This window comes from Gopherus flavomarginatus, chromosome 4 (assembly GCF_025201925.1).
Source record: "Gopherus flavomarginatus isolate rGopFla2 chromosome 4, rGopFla2.mat.asm, whole genome shotgun sequence".
NCBI classification, from domain to species: Eukaryota; Metazoa; Chordata; order Testudines; family Testudinidae; genus Gopherus; species Gopherus flavomarginatus.
In genome coordinates, this window is record NC_066620.1 from 66,203,286 (window position 1) to 66,220,872 (window position 17,587).

The 17,587-nt window shown below is 42.4% G+C and overlaps 1 protein-coding gene across 2 annotated transcripts in view; it reads right to left on the bottom strand.

Annotated features, from left to right (window-relative positions):
- CMTR1 (cap methyltransferase 1) overlaps positions 1 to 17,587 on the bottom strand; it is a 59,140-nt gene that overhangs the window by 36,578 nt on the left and 4,975 nt on the right. The window contains exons 1-4 of one of the 2 annotated variants that reach the window (XM_050951578.1): positions 16,953 to 17,049; positions 16,341 to 16,407; positions 8,256 to 8,407; positions 218 to 376 (exon numbers count right to left, since the gene is read on the bottom strand). In XM_050951578.1, coding sequence (XP_050807535.1) covers positions 218 to 376; positions 8,256 to 8,285 — 189 coding nt within the window. In that variant the 5' untranslated portion in view covers positions 8,286 to 8,407; positions 16,341 to 16,407; positions 16,953 to 17,049. Of the gene's footprint in view, positions 1 to 217; positions 377 to 8,255; positions 8,408 to 16,340; positions 16,408 to 16,952; positions 17,085 to 17,587 lie in introns of those variants that run through there. The other variant, XM_050951577.1, reaches the window with a different exon arrangement.

A 17,587-nucleotide genomic window follows, 5' to 3' on the forward strand; every position in this document is an offset into this window, starting at 1 on the left:
GGCTTCTGCCCCTCACAGCAGGGCTTCAACTTTTAGCCCTGGGCCCCAGTGAAGCTAAAGCCAGCGCTGCTTGATGGACCCCCTGAAATCTGCTTGCATCCCGCCAGGGGCCCTGGACCCCTTGTTGAGAACTGCTGAACTATCTGACCAAAAGGTGCAAGAACCCAGCCTATAACAAAGCAGAGCAGAAAAGGGACATGACACGGGGAGTAGTTACCTCTGGCTCATCCCGCCAGTCAATGTTCAGATCCCCATCAAACCCTTTCAGGGTCAGTCCCAAGCCTCTTCTTCCCTTCTGATTGGAGGCCTCAACGATATCCTTCCTTCCCTGGTTGTATTTCCCCAGACCTTCTCCTTCCCGGAAGCCCATCTTGGCCTGGAAGACAAAGCAAGTAGAGCACATTGGAAGCATCTGGACACAAATGTACGCACTCCTGTGAGCTGCGGGCAGCAGGATAAATGATACCAAGTTGCACTGCTGTGATTAAAAAGTATGAAGTGTGCTCAATGAATCTCAATTGAGGCTTTCAGTATTCTCCTTCTGGCTCGTTCCCATGATGAAGTGGGGACGTGATCTAGAGAATTAAATTTGTAAAGACATTAGAAAAGGTTCCGCTTTGCACGAACAACCTGCTTCAATGAAAAAGCAGTGGGGAGGCCAGCAGCCATTTGTCACGACAGAGCGTGGACAGAACAAGCTCTGCAAAATGCTGGTGCAGAAAGTTTCACAATGGGATGAAACAGAGCCCACAACTGCCACCTCTAAGAACCTGGAGCAATGCAGGACTCTCTCCCCCTTAAGCACAGCTTTTATGACTTAGCCTAAGAGAAGAATTGTCATCAACTTGCACTTCTTAAGTCTTTTCTCTTTGTAGCCACTAGACCATGAAAAGAACCTACATGGTCAGGTTTCGTTCTATTCAGTAGAGGGGGCACGCGCACACACACACTTAAACATGGGCTTAGGAGGAGTCAGTTTTAATCACTAAATTGTCCATTTCTCCCTCCATCTGAAAACCAGCAAGAGTCATTTCCATTGTTAACTACCAGCCTTTCTGAGAGGGGAAGTTAAACACATCAGATGGGGAGCATGTATCTCCATGGGCAGCCATTCTACTGTCTATTCTATCTGGCAATGAATTCCTAAGAACCACACTGGTCAAATCTGACAACTACTGAATCAGTTACATATTGACTTCTACAGCCATTGAATTTTGAACAAAGATTTAGTACTGAAGGGTTTCTGGTTTCCTTCTAGCACAAAATCGTTGCTCTCTCTTTGGCAAAAACTTTGGCGGATACCATCAAATCTTTATTCCCAACAGTGTAAAAAATGAATCTTCCCAAATGCTTGTATCTGTGCTAGGTGCGTGAGAGAGACTCAGGGTAGCATAAAGGACAGTTAGTGGTTACAGCTCTGGACTAGGATGCAGGAGAGTTGGATTTGATTCCTGGCTCAGCCACAGACTTCCTATGACACCTTTGGTAAGTCACATGGCCTCAGTTTCCCACATGTCAAATGGAAACAGCACTTCCCTACCTGAGGGGTGTGGGGAGGATAAAACCCTTTAATGATTGTGGCGCTCAGATACTATGGTGATGAGGGTCAGATATTTACTATTTGTATTAACATAGCACTTACGAGCCCTAGAGATAAAGAACTAAGCAGAACTGGATGCACAGAGAAAGGCTCTCACTCTGCTGTCTGTCTACTCTAAGCACATTATCTTAAACTGATACAGTCCCTGAGACAAGGTAAAGGCAGTTTTACACTTGGACTCCTCCTTCAGGGGAACTTGTCAATAACCTGAGGCTATAATCCAAGGTACTGTATTGAGCACTGACTAATAAACCCAACAAATCCTCTATCCAGGGCATAGGGGAATTATCAAATTTTGAAATGGCATTCAGTTTTCCGAAAATCTATACAGAAGTGGCATTCCCCAGGTTGGTTGGTTGGTTGGTTTTTTAAATTATCACTAATGGAGAGCACCCAGGGCTGCTTGATGGCTCAATTATTCACAGAGCTAACATTTGCTTTGTTTCCTCCGCCATTTTAAGTTTCAAGATGTTCTGGAATTTGACATGATCTTCTGGGGAAAGGAGCATGCCCTTCCCTGCCGATTACATACTGAATCACATCATTTTTTCCTGGTACAGCAGAAACTATGTGCTGGAATTTATTGATACACCACTTCTAATCTGCATACTCAACAATTAATCCATTGCTTCATGGGAAAGGCTCCTGTCTTTTTTAATCTGTCATAATTACATTATGTAATTCAGGGAGGATAACTGATGTTAAATTCTTAGTTTTCCTTTAAACCCAAAGGATAACACACTTAACAAATGTGTCTCTCTCTTTTCTGTGAGTTTGATGTCATAATCCACCGGTTTTGTCTTTATAAACAGGCCTTGCCATTTAGCTAGCAGCTTACTTTCAGTAACAACAGAACTTTACTCCCCACCCTATGCTATTATTCCCAAGCCTAGTGTGTCTAGCATGGGCATTCTCTAAATGTTCTTTAGCTAGTGGAAGTGTTCAGCAAATATGTTCTGCATATTTATAACATTAGAAGTAACACTGGAGGAATCAACCGTTTGTCTCTCCCAACTTTCTTCGATCAGGTCTAATGGACCACGAGGACTGGTGGCCATACAACAAATCGAACTGAGCCTGTGGGACTTCTCAATATGAAAATAAGAGATAAAGAAACACTGTATCCCATTGTCTAAATTCTGACTGTATATCTTTTCAACATATTTTTAAGAGACTGAATAATCCTTTCCACTAGGCTATCCATCTGAGAATAGTAAGGGGTCACCTGGATGGGTTTAATGCTCAAGAGTTGGTATAATTCTTATCAGGGATGCCTGGAAATTAGCTCCCTGATCCATCTGGATCTCTCTTGGGATTCCCACCTGTGACCCTAAGAACCACTCATTGGCAGCTGACGAAGGATTCACTATTGAGGCTATGTCTACACTAGCACTTTTGTCAGTAAAACTTGTTACTCAGAGGTGCAAAAAAAAAAAACAACAAAAAAAAAACACCCTTGAGTGACACGAACAGAAGCACCAGTGTGGACAGCCCTATGTCAGCGGGAGATGCTCTCCTGCCAACACAACTACCACCGTTTGCTGGGGGTGGTTTAATTATGCCAACAGGAGAGCTCTCTTCCGTTAGCATTGAGTGGCTACACGGGTGACCGTACAGTGACGCAGCTGCTGCAGTACAGCTGTGCTTCTGTAAGATCTCTAGTGTAGACCTAGCTTTAGTGTCAGCAATTCCTAACAGACGTGGAGCTCACTATACCTAGTAATTCTTAAGGATAAATACTAGGAAAGAGTTGTACCTTAACCAATGTCAAACAAAAGCTGGTGTTACACTGGTCATTAATATCGCTGGGATACGTATGTCCAGATGGTATTTAAAGAGGTATGTGCACCTACTGAAAAGATGTTTTAAACTATGTAACAAGGCAGAGTTGACCAACAGATTTTCTACCAGGCAAAGCATATCTATTCACCTATCCCTGTCCTCTGGTGTGAATTAAACATTATAAACCAAACACAGTGGGAGCTACATTTGCATGTCAAGTTAACATGAGGATGCGAAGTTGATATAGGGTCAGCACACCAGAGACCAAACAATGAGGGCATTTCAAATGCTTACGGGACTCTACCTGGGGAAAAGAAAGCCATTTGGGGTGTCCATTTATTGAGGAAATCACTTGAACAGGACAGTGTATTCATGAAAACTTGGATCCTGGCTTTGACTGAAAACCCAGCAGCACTGTGACAGACTGAATCCTTGGGAGAAAAATCTTCATTAAATAGGAATCTACTTTATTTAAAAGGAAATTTCATGAAATAGGAAAGCTATTAGTAAGTATAGATGTAGGATTGCATTTTATGTTTTGTGTTATGTGTGTAATCCTTTCTGTTTCCACTTGTCTTCACTCACTATCTTTTGAAACTTAACCTTTGATCACAAACTTATGATTGATTCACAATAAATGTGGTTCGGTGCCGAGATGTTATAAAGGACCTGACTGTGAGTTTTACTAGTCAAGCAGTGTGTGCACACCATCACTTTTAGGAACAACTTACTTGGCAATTTCTGTGAGCGTCCAAGGACTGGATACTACATGGGGATGCTTTCAGAGGGGCTCAGGGATTGGAATGCACCTATTGTTAACCTGCAAGGGGAAGTGAGGGCTTGCAAGACTCTGAGGAGTCTGTTTGGGTGGCTAAGACTGGCAGATCAGGACACCCAATTTAGCACCAGCAAGACTCTCAGTCCTGGGCACCCTAAGAAACTGTCACACCACCCTATAAACATGGTCACCAGGTGCTGTGCAATTCTCTTGGCAGTAGCACTGTGTAAATGGAATGCCTCGGAATATCAGTTTATATAGTCAAATAACTAAAATGTATCTGTTCCCCTGGATACTCCATTCTAATTGGTCCACAATATCCATTACAATCCTTTCAAATTATATTTGTACAGCAGAACTCAATCAACAGATGTCTCTTAATTGTTTCTGGTGCCACCATCTGACATTCAGGGCAGAACTGACACCATTCAGCTACTTCTTCAGAACATGGGGCCAGAAAAATCTTTGTAAAATTGAGGCGAATATCTTGTCCCTTCCCCTATACCAGCTTAAGGAACTTCACAAGTCCCTGCCTAAAACCTTGGCAACTACCAGCTGTTTTACCCACTTTTCAGTCTTCGGATGCTCACCTATCCATACAATATACCATTCTGCACTATACGCTAAGGGATTTTAGTTTGACCAACATTCTTCTCAGCTAGCCCATTATACAAAGGTTTGAGGGCATTATCCCCTTCCTGATATTTAACAATATCCATATTTTTTCCATACTGTCATTATGGATACTTGCAGCCCTTAGCCCTCTTCCTTTCTCCTGTGGCAGGGTGAGTCTTTCCCCTCTCTTTCAAAAATATCTGAAAAAAGATCCTTGTCCTCTTCTTCCTTAAAACCTTTTGCCAACTGAGCCTGACTTCAAGTGGTAACAGTCATAATATCAGTCTCCTTTAATAAAGTTAGTGAAATGAGGAAGGTTACAGTGGACCACAAGCTAAATATGAATTAACAGTGTGATGCTTTTGCAAAAAAAGCAAACATGATTCTGGGATACATTAACAGGCATGTTGTGAGCAAGACACGAGAAGTCATTCTTCCGCTCTACTCTGTGCTGGTCAGGCCTCAACTGGAGTATTGTGTCCAGTTCTGGGCACCGCATTTCAAGAAAGATGTGGAGAAACTGGAGAGGGTCCAGAGAAGAGCAACAAGAATGATTAAAGGTCTTGAGAACATGACCTATGAAGGAAGGCTGAAAGAATTGAGTTTGTTTAGTTTGGAAAAGAGAAGACTGGGAGGGCACATGATAGCAGTTTTCAGGTATCTAAAAGGGGGTCATAAGGAGGAGGGAGAAAAACTTGTTCACCTTAGCCTCTAAGGATAGAACAAGAAGCAATGGGCTTAAACTGCAGCAAGGGAGATTTAGGTTGGACATTAGGAAAAAATTCCTAACTCTCAGGGTGGTTAAACACTGGAATAAATTGCCTAGGGAGGTTGTGGAATCTCCATCTCTAGAGATATTTAAGAGTAGGTTAAATAAATGTCTATCTAGGATGGTCTAGACAGTATTTGGTCCTGCCATGAGGGCAGGAGACTGGACTCTTGAGGTTCCTTCTAGTCCCAGAATCTATGAATCTTTCCCCGATACTACTGGGAAAGGGAGTTTTTCAGCCATGCCCATTCTCATAGGAATACTGTATCTCATCCATCTACATGGAGCTTAACTGCTGCCAGGGAACATGCTTTAGTGTCTCCATGGACACACCTAACTGTTATTGAGTTTATTGGCTGTGTATGTTTCAACACATGTTCTTGAACCAAGGTCTGGTGACTTCTTGAATTCACCAACATTTTTACTAGCCTTCCTTTTAGCACTACTAGTTTCGAAGTGAAGGTCTCCCTCACCCAACAGGGAAAAAAGTTAACAAATTTTCCCCAGGAGCAGGTCTTAGCCCTGGAAAAATCCTCCTCAGGTGCCACAGTTTGTCATAGCAGTAGCAATTTTCTTTTTGGGTCTCCCATCCCACAACGTTCACCTCACAAGTAATGATGAGATTTGTTCTTAACCAGATTCAACATTGTTCCTGCTTCTGCCTTGCAGAGACAAAATCCTGACATTAGGAGACAGAGTTCCCCAGGGTCCCTGGTCTATGCTCCTGCACCCAGATCTGAAGATCACCTAGCAGGTTGGATAGAAACTGTTCCATGACAAGTATCTCAGTCATTTGAGCTTTGGTGCAATGTTTCTGATTTAAACCATTTTTGAAATAATTCCTTCAGATGGTTACTAGCTTCTCAAGGGTCTTCAGAATTTCTATATCAGAAGGACTAGGACCTCTATTGCTAGATCTCTGAATTATTACACTATCTCAACAGGGTTTCCATAACCCTTCTGGAGTCCTAGGCTTCTTGGCTCTCCAGTCCACCAGGCTTGTTGAGCCTTTCCAGTGGGATATGGGGTAAGCTAAAGGATCTTGTGGCCATCTGCAGGTCCGAGTTACCCTTTTGAATGTCAAGAGACATGCCTCCATACCATCTTCTATTTCTGGTATTAATGGTCTTACTTCTGGATTCCCCCATTCTGGGGCCAGGCGGGTCATCTCAGCCCACTGCTGATCCTCCTATTTGTGTTGCTCTTCTTGGTGTTTTCTGAAGTCTGCTGTTAGTCACTGTTCAGTCTCCATCTGCTAGACACCTAACCATCTTAACATCCCCATCTCTTCGGGTGAGTCCCCTTGCAGTGCTTTCGATGATTTAATGTCTGCAACTGGGGACTTCAAAGACCACCTATCCTCCACTTGGGACACTTCCATCCAGGCTCTGGTCCAGGCCTGGGGTCAGGCCCTACCTCCAGTTGCTGCCTCAGCGGCTCCAGCTAGCTCTTCCTCTGACCATCTCTCTTTCCTGGAAGATCAGTAGCCGAGCAAAAAAGTCTTCCCACTTGGTCTTTTGGGCTTTGTTCCAACTTCCAGGCCCTCAGACCACCCTGTCACAATGCAACAGAGCAGCAAAGGTTGAAAGAAACACGCATCATGTAGGCAACTATTGGAAATACAAGTTAGGCAGGCATCTGGGGGACAAGGCTCGAGAAGTGTAGTGCAGCCTCAAGATAAGTGGTTAATATTGTATGGCATGAGCACTTCATTAAGAAATACCACACCCTAGAAGATCGAGTTAGCTGTCTTTTCTCCAACACATACAGGGCTAGTTAGTAAAGTACACTCAGAAAGCCAGACATTGGATTTGCCACTGTTGGTTCCCCAAGTGGACTTAATTTGCAAAATCCCTTATTTGGTGGCCAAACTTACTCTGTGCGCACACACGACTGTAGTCAGAACTTTCACTGAACCCATTGTGCTCTACCAGATGAGGTCACTAGGCATCAGCTCCTCAGTTGCCTGTGCCAGTAGTAACTGTGCTACTCCTATGTCACAAAGGGGAATCACTGCTTTAATGTCCCTTTTTCTGATATTTGTTAGCTCTAGAAGTTGCTACCCACTCTCAGACTGACATCTCATAAGCCCTCAGGGGATCTGGTGCTACATGAAGGAAAGATTATTTTTAGTAATATCTGGCAGGCCCGCTCTGAAGTTTTGGCAAAGTAAAGCCTGCATGACACTTTATTAAAAGCTTCTCCAGTTGCCTCAGTGGAAAGATCCCCAATTTGGAAACGCTGATATAAAACAGATCTTCGAGTTTTACAAATGATGCAGGATTCCAGCGCCTCAAGCTCACAGCTGCATTTACATTTAAATCTATTTCAAAGATTTGCTGAGCCACAAACCTCTTTGAAATTATGCTGCCTGGGGCTACCAGGAATAAGTTTCTGCACAGAATGTGTGTACAGCAAGGCTGACTTGGATTTGAATGGAACATGTAGTTAGTTGGACTGAGGTCTCCCTTGCTACTAAGAAAGATGAAATTCACCATGGTTCTAGCCTTGTAATTAGCATCTGATCTGCCCAGGGTCACAGTCATCGCTGGCTGTGATTGGTGCAGACAGAACAGCTCTCTGCATAAGTCCTGGGCTTGAAAGGTACCATGGTGAATGCCAGGGGCATCTCTCTCAACAGAACAGACTCAATTCTGCTCTCAGCTGCTCATCTGCTTTTAGCAGCATGCTGAAAAGTGACTTTGACCTACCATGAGCTTTTGGGAGACGCTGTTATACATGGAGTAACGGGAGGAGGTGCCCTCCACAAGAGAGTCTGCTTTGAACTCATTGCTGCCAGAGCCGAAGACTGGTCGCCTCTCATCGCTCTCACTGTCAGACCCACTGCCGCTACTGGAAGATTCTGAAAATGAAACAGAGGGGAGAAATTAACAAGCGTTTGTTTCACTAATCAGAGGGAAAGCTGTATACTGGGATTCCAAATTCACATCCGGGCAGGCTAGGAGATAGTGGAGAGTCTGCTTCAATAGCTCAGACTGGCTGTGGGGAGATGCAGACTTCAGATACAACTCTCAAGACAAAATACCAGCTGTCTTCCTACCTCATTTCACCATACAGAAGGTGAAAGCCAACCTCCCTCACCTCAGGGCTGCCACTTGACTTCTTCCTTGAGAAGAAGCTGATATTTACATTTGTGCAAAACACCAATTCACACTCTTTACTGATTAGTATAAAATGTTTTACAAATGTGGATATATCGTACCAGATAATACCAATAGGGAAGGTGGGGGTCATTCCACTTATGTCCTGAACCATGATATTTAATTATAGTTATTCTTGCTGCATATAGGTAGAACCTAATTCTTTACCTTGCATATGTAAGTTCAGATGTATTGTAGCCTTGTATACAGCACATCTTCTCCCTACCCCTCTATAATTGAGCAGTACACTGAAATGATGTAAGAATGTGGTCCAAATTTCAGCGATACTGGGAAGACACCATATAGCAGAATCTTCCACAACAACAAACAGTGGGCAGCTGCCTAACCTCTTGGAGGTAGTGTTGCCAGGGCAGTGGGACTGTTACTGAATGAGATTATAGGGGAGAGTTGGTGCACAATGCTCCCTCCTGGGGCAGATGCACAGCCTCTGCCTTTTCCCTCGTAAGAGTAGCTACTCGACATTCACCAAGTGGCTCAGCGAGGCATGCTGGAGACCTAGAGTGAAACACCAGCCCAGCACACTGGATTCCAGGAAGGCAGATGCCAGGATTTATCAATTTAAAAAAAAAAACAAAACACACCACAAGAACAAAATAGAGCTTTTTACATGAAACCTCTGTTACACTGGAAACCAAACACTACCCACTTGCTGGAAGTAGGTCTGTGTAAAGGGCTCCAGCTCCTTCTCAAATACCTGCTCAAGGTCTCTCTGGCCCAGTCAGCATTAAGGACTCTATACTGGTGTAATGAGACTGATGGAGCTACACCAGTGCAAACCTCCACAGACATGCAAACCCCTGGTGTAGACATCCATTCATTGCTGCCCTTGCCACCTCCACAAAATACTGGCTCATCCCCACAAAATAAAACTTAAATGCTGGGCTGCATCTTCCCAGTGTCAGTTTATTTGTGTGTGGGGAGGGGGGTGTCATTCCCTAGACATCCCACATATAAGATCCTTTGATAAGGTGTCAGAGACTGATTTTTCCCTCCTCCTGAACCAGATCCCATCTCACCCCAAACCAGGGAGCAGTGAGCTAAGGAGCAAGAAGGGCCCAGCTGGCCTGAACACCAGTGGCAGCAGCCTCCCAACTACCTTCCTCCCACCGGGTTCTGTGGGGCATCATCCAACTGAGATCACCCCACCAAGCAGAGGGCTCTGTGGGAACCCCAAAATGCAACCCTCTGCTTGGGCCTCCTGCTCCAAATGCTGACAGCCATTAGTATCCCCTGCTCCAGGGGGCGGTAGAGGCCCTGCCCACAGTCATCTACTCTTAGAAGCAGTGGCTGGGTTCCACCAAACCAGCAGCAATGACCACATTCCCTGTGCTCCTAATAGCAGTCGTCAAGTCCTTCCCACCTCCCTACTCCCCTCCCATAACACCCCACCGGCACAGAAGCAGCCATGGCTGCACCAGGTACACTTAGGTCACGTTTCAAAGGTTTCCTGAACAACCATAAGGACTAACACAACCTCTCTTAAAAGGAAAGCTGAATAAAGAGATTGAAGGCACTTGCCCAGGAAAGATTCCTGATCATCCTGCTCACGACTTTCTCAATTCTTGCTCTAAGCTATCAGAAGAGAGGGGCTCCATTGTCCATTCTTCACTCTTCTCTCTTTGGCCACCCCACTGGCTCACTCTCTCAGCTAACCCCAGGGTTTCCATCAGTCCTTCAGTTACTTTGGGTTTATCTTAACCAGTGCAGCAAAAAAATTTATCTCCAGCATCAAGCACTGTTAGACTGATGCCATGTCTTTAAATCCCTCCATTGCACCAAGTTAGCATAGGGGAAACAGAAGAGCTTGCAATCTTACTGTCTCTGTGCTACAACATTAAGGCAGAAAAAGAAGAGGTGGCATAGAAACAGTAAGAAGCCTAAAATCTCTGACATCCTTGTTATAAGCTGTCTCAAGCCAGATCCAAGGGGCTTGTTGTAACCCCCTGTAGATTTTCATTTAATTATTTTGTAAGTAACACAGAAGAAAGCTCTTTAGCCAGCATTATATTGGGTCCAAATAGGGGGATAAGAATCAATTTTTTGAGAAACACACTTTGGATTTATTATGTTTTTTATATCTGAATTTAATACAAAATATGTTAAGGCCTAAACTTATTATATCTTAAAATATTTGAATAAAAAAGTATGCTGCATCCATGAGCTTCTATCAAAAACTTTGAGTTAAAGGCTGCTTTTCTAAATAAAGAAAGAATCAGGGGAAAAAACATCTAACTTTTGAGTTCAAGCTTCATAAATATGGCACAATAGGTCAGTCCAAGTAACTTAGGAGACCGTCTCATTTTCAAGAGAGACTTAGGTGAGTAGGCACTTAAGCGTTAGTCACTTTCACTTACGTATATTTGGAAAAATTTCCCCAGGCTAGGGTGACCAGACGTCCCGATAAAATCGGGACCGTCCCAATATTTAGGTGTTTGTCCCGTGTCCTGACTGATCTTAGGTCGGGAAGCAATTTGTCCCGATATTTCGTTCCACTAGCAGCACTCGCCTTTATTTATTTTTGCTGCTCTGCCAGCAGCACCCACTTTTTTTTTTAATTCAATGACTACAGTTAATCTCTCTGTTTAATAAATGATTTAGTTATAAATGTGAAACATGTTTTGATAAGAGAAGTTTATGTAGCCAAAACGTTTGTGTTTAATAAAAATAAATGTTATATGTGGTTTTTTGTGCCTAAGTAAATACCAGTTACCATCCTAATGCATAAGAACAGCCATACTGGGTCAGACCAATGGTCCATCCAGCCCAGTACCTTGTCTTCTGACAGTGAACAGCGCCAGATGCTTCAGAGGGAAGACAGACAGACAGATGAAGGCCCTTACACAGTGATTCATCCCTTATTGTCCTGTCCCAGCTTTTGGCAGTCAGGTGTTTAGGGACACCCAGAGCATGGAGTTACATCCCTGACCATCTTGGCTAATAGCCATTGATGGACCTAGCCTCCAAGAATTTATCTAATTCTTTTTTTAATCCACTTATTCTTTTGGTCTTCACATTCCCTGGCAACGAGTTCCACAGGTTGATTGTGCATTGTGTGAAGACATATTTCCTTATGTTGTTTTAAACCTGCTGCCTAGTAATTTCATTGGGTGACCCCTGTTCTTGTGTTAGATGAAGGGGTAAATAACACTTCCTTATTCACTTTCTCCACACCATTCATGATTTATAGACCTCTATCACACACTCCATTAGTCCCATCTCTTTTCCAAGCTGAAGAGACCCAGTCTTTTTAATCTCTCCTCATATGGATACTGTTCCATACCCCTAATCATTTGCTGCCCTTCTCTGTACCTTTTCCAATTCTAATATAGCTATTCTGAGATGTGGCTCTGGTCACCCCATGTAGTAGTCAAGCTGTGGGCATTCCATGGATTTATATAGGGGTGTTATGATATTTTTTATCCCTCCTTTTCCTAATAGTTTCTAACACAGTTAGCTTTTTTGACAGCCGCTACACACTGAGTGGATATTTTCAGACAATTATCCATGACGACAACAAGATCTCTCTCTAGAGTGGTAACAGCTACATTAATCTCAAATACACATACAAAATGACGGAGTCTATGTTTTCCAATGTGCATTACTTTCCATTACTCAACACTGAATTTCATCTGCTATTTTGCTTTCCAGTCACCTAGTTTTGAGAGATCCCTTTGTAACTCTTCACAGTTAGCTTTGGACTTAACTATCGTGAGTAATTTTGTATCATCTGCAAATTTGCCATTTCACTATTTACCCCCTTTTCCACAGGATTTCCACATCCTTGCGGGACCCTACTATTTACCTCACTCCACTATGAGCACTGGCCATTATCCCATGACTGCTTACTTTGCTTAAGACCTTTAGGTGTGGGACCTTGTCAAAAGGCTTTCTGGAAGTCCAAGTACATTATAGCTAATGGATAACCCTCGTCTACAAGCTTGTTGACACCCTCAAAGAATTCTAATAGGAAATCATGCCTCCCCAATCTTTTTCAAAAGCTGTGTTGACTCTCCTCCAATATATTGTGTTCATCTATCTCTCTGATCATTCTGTTCTTGACTATAGTTCCAACCAGTTTTCCTGGTAGTGGAGTTATGCTTAGCAGCCTGTAATTGCCAGGATCACCTCTGGTGCCTTTTTAAAAAAAAAAGAAAAAAAAAATCAGTGTTACATTAATTATCCTCCAGTCATCTGCTACAGAGGCAGATTTATGCAATAGGTTACACATCACAATTCGGAATTCCGCAATTTCATATGAGCTTCTTCAGAACTCTTGGGTAAATAGCATCTGGTCCTAGAGACCTATTATTCTTTAATTTATACATTTGTTCCAAAACCTCCTCTATCGACACCTCAATCTGGGGCAGATCCTCTGATTTGTTATCTAAAAAGAATGGCTCAGGTGTGGGAATCTCCCTCACATCCTCCACAGTGAAGACTGAGGCATTTAGTTTCTCCGCATCTCAATCACCCATTGACTCACTGGTTATTTGGCAGGTATCCTGCATCTGATGAAAAAAAAATTGCTGTTGGAGTGTCTTTTGCTAGTTGGTCTTCAAATTCTTTTTTGGCCTGTCTCAAAATACTTTTACACTTGTTTTGCTAGTATTTATGCTCCTTTCTATTTTCCTCAGCAGAACTGATTTCCAATTTTTAAAGTATGTCTTACTTTCTAACTGCCTCTTTTACTCTGTTTAGCCATGGTGGCATTTTTTTGATCCTTACTGTTTGTTTTTATTTGGGGTATTAATAGAGGCTCAAACTAAATTTTAGAGTTTTAAAATCATTTCCATGCAGCTTGCAAGCATTCCACGCTTCTGATTGTTCCTTTTAATTTCTATTTAACTAGACTCCTAAGTTTTGTGTAGTTTCCCTTTTTGAAATTAAATGCTACTGTGGTGGGTTTCTTTAGTATCTCCCCCCTACAAGGATGTTTAAATTTAATTACATTATGGTCACTAAGCAGTTATACTCACCTCTTGTACCAGATCTCCTGCTCCTTTCAGGAGCTTGCTGCTCCCTTTGTGGGTTCCAGGAACAGCTGCTCCAAGAAGCAGATATTAACAGTGCCTAGATACTTTATCTCTGCATCTCATCTTGAGGTGATGTACCCAGTCAATATGGGGGAATAGCTGAAATCTCCCACTTATCAGTGGGTTTTCTGTTTTTGTAGCCTCTCTGATCTCCCTGAGCATTTCACAATCACTGTCACCATTCTGGTCAGGTTGTCAGTAGTATATTCCTACTGCTATTATTCAAGTCTGGAATTTTCATCCATAGAGATTCTATGGTACAGTTTGAGTCATTTAAGATATTTACTATATTTGACTATGCTTTCTTTCACATTTAGTGCTACTCCTCCACCAGCATGATCTACTTTGTCATTCACATATATATTTTGCAGCTTGGCACAAACCATGAGCAAAACTAAGTTGTAAATAAGCAATATTACTCAATTTTCTGAACATACTAAAAATATACAGTTAATAAGAATCGAAAAATATTAAGCTATATAATTACTTAAAATAAATGTATAGTTATATTGTGCCCTCCTACGTAGCAAAAATACACCTCTACTGCGATATAATGCGACCCAACAGAACATGAATTCGGATATAATGCGGTAAAGCAGCACTCGGGGGGGAGGGGGGCAGCTGCACACTCTGGTGGATCAAAGCAAGTTTGATATAACAGGGTTTCTCCTATAATGTAGTAAGATTTTTTGGCTCCCGAGGAAGCGTTATATCAGGGTAGAGGTGTATATACCAAATCTAGCATAAAGGCTCTATGTAGTTGTAAATCAACATGTTTTAATGGCTATATCAACACATAAAAATGCACCCTTCTTTAGAAAAGAACTGAAGTACAAATGGAAAAACTGATTAAAACTGATTTAAATTGTGGCTTAAACCACCCTGGCCCCAAGGGTCCTTGGCACCAAAACTCCCTTCCCAGTGAGGAGGAACAGCTCTTTCAGAGACATCAGGTTGTCAGGGTTTTGTAGAATATTTTTAGTGACCGCTCAATAACTCTTTTCATTGGCTGGGACATTTCGCAAGACTAGAGACCAGATTCTGCGTGGCAAGTGTCACCACTGCTACATCCCAGTTAGAGACCCCACAAGTGGCATTTATAAGCTAGGCTGGCAGTCTAGTAGTACCACGCCTACAGCCATTGGCAGCTAAGAAGGTTTCTGAACTGCAGGGCACAAAGCTGCCTTCTTCTCCCATACTGAGCTGGAATACTGCCTGAGGCCCAAAGTTTTCAATGTAGAGAAGACATTAGCCACATCTCCCGCCTCAGGCAATGAAAGTCACTCAGTTAACACTTTTGCAATCAGCCATTCAGTGTTAAGCAGAACTGCTGGGCACCACTGTGGTTCCATGGCTAATGCTATCCAGGTAGAACTCAAGAGTGGGCAAAGCTATTCCATTTAATAATAATAAAAACTGGTCAAAATGTGAAGAACATAAGAAATCAGGATTTTACAGGTGCATGGGAAAAAGGCAAAATAAATTTAAAGCAGAAAAAACATACCTGAGAAAGGTTCATAAAAGCCTTCACAGGCAATATTGTAATGAGAGTATAATTAACTGAAGTAATACAATCACCCTCCTAAAAATCACAGTGTTTTAGGCAAAGAATTACTTTGCCAAAGCAAGTGACAGGCATAACTGCCTCTACAAGGACCTTGTCAGTTAATCTATAAAGCATTTATTATTGAGAATCCAAGACACTGTCATCTAAGACTTTTTCATCTGGACTAATGAAGCAGTTACTCTTGTGTATGTAGGAGAAAGGAAACAGATAAGGAGTAAGAGATAGGACATTCTTCAATACGTCAGTGGAATAGGGCAGCAATATTTCTGGTATTGAAAAACAGAGAGTAACATCTCACAGTGTATGCTCCCTGATACTTTAGTATATCTAAAGTGAGTTCAAAGGAAAAACAGACGTGTGATGAATTTTACAGAACACAATCGCACCAATTAATAAGTTACTAAATTTCATCGGAGTTATAGCTAAATGGTGAAATCATTAAACCAGCTTTAATAGCAACTTTATTTTTAAGAAAGCATTTGACCAAGATAAAGGTTGGGTTTTAAAGCAAATACATTGATTTGGGAGAAGGAGTTAATCCAGTGGTCAAATACAAAATAAATTTTTCAATGTAAGAGTCCACACTAAATTCAATCTCAGTCATCTGCAACCAATGTGGCAGAGCCTACTGTGGGCACACAGAAATGCCTGAGGTGTGTCAAAATGAAGGCTACACTGGCAACTTCCCAAGAGCCTGAATGTGACACCTATACCTTTTCTGCTTCTTCCTAAAGGACAGATAGATATGGGGGTGGTGAGGTGGCACAGTGTTTAGATATTTCAGACCTGTTTTTTAATGTTAGAAATCCAGGTAGTGACTGAAGACCTCATTTCACTTGTTCATCAGAAGAGCCAAGAGAATGAAAGTCACAGCAGTGGAGAGAAGAAGGGAAATGTAACCGCTTTGAAAAACTCTGTTAATGTTATTCAACTTCAGTGACTAATTAACACTACAGAGAATGGATGCATTTGAATTCAGCACACTGCCCCTTCAATTTAGGTGCACGAGCTCACAATATGTATCTTTTGAGAAATTCAGAAGGTCCTCCAGGTAAGCCCATCCATGACAGTCTCAATATTTCTAATGTACAAAAGAAAAAAAAAAAGAATAGATACAAGGGACAAAGCAAAACAAAGGTTATACGATTCATTGTTATTTCAGCAAAGAATCCTGTGGCACCTTATAGACTAACAGACGTTTTGAAGCATGAGCTTTTGTGCATGCATGCACCGATGAAGTGGGTATTCGCCCACGAAAGCTCATGCTCCAAAATGTCTGTTAGTCTATAAGGTGCCACAGGACTCTTTGCTGCTTTTCTAGATCCAGGCTAACATGGCTACCCCTCTGATGATTGTTATTTCAGATGGTGGTAAAAAGTGTCCAGATAAGATTATGGAGGGGAAAAAATTTGTCGTCATCTCCCCCTCACCCCTCAGTTCGGGGACAGAAACTATGTAGTCCTTCCTTCTAGAGAGGAAGGAGGGTCTGGGGTTAAGGCACTGAATTGGGATCCAGAATACCTGCATCCAATCCAGCTGATTAATTAAATCCCTGAAGAGAAAAGCAGCCTTTCCTACAAGGTCATTTCCTTACAACTCTGATGCCCGTACTATTTCTGATCTTACCTTGAGTTGCATGATTACTACATGGAGGCTCATCATCGGAAGTGGAACTAAGGTTCAGTCCCAGATCTTCTGCCCTCTTTTTCTGCTTCTGGTTGCTGTTAAATTCGGGCTCTGCTCGTCTCTTCATTTTTACTGCAAGAGAAGATCAAACAGTAAGCACCCAGCAAGTTCACTTCCTCCTACACCTTGATGCTGGGGCAAGGTCTCTGTTGTTGCTGCGGCCTAGCAGAGTACATGTTTTTTCATACTATTTAGGCAGTATGCTTTGCCTCCAAAACCTGTCATAGATAAACGTGGTTGCTTTTCCCTGGAAGCCGTCCAAAAGCACGGAACCAGGACACCCAGCAGCTTTCCCTACTGTGGATTAAATTGGTCAACAACTATATGTGAAACCTGCCAACCAGGAGAAGAGAGAGTAACCGATGAGAGGTCTCCTCACACTTGGGAACTCGAACATTTGATTTGGCTCCGAAAGGCCTTTTTAACAGTGCATATTACAGATTGATTCTGCACTAGCAGTAAATAATTGAGGGAACACAAGATCAGTTCAGTGGGTGTTTTCCGTTTCCTCTGAAAAGTTACAGAAAAGAGCCAACTTCTTCTGAAGGAGGCAGAACATTCTGAAACCTGATCCC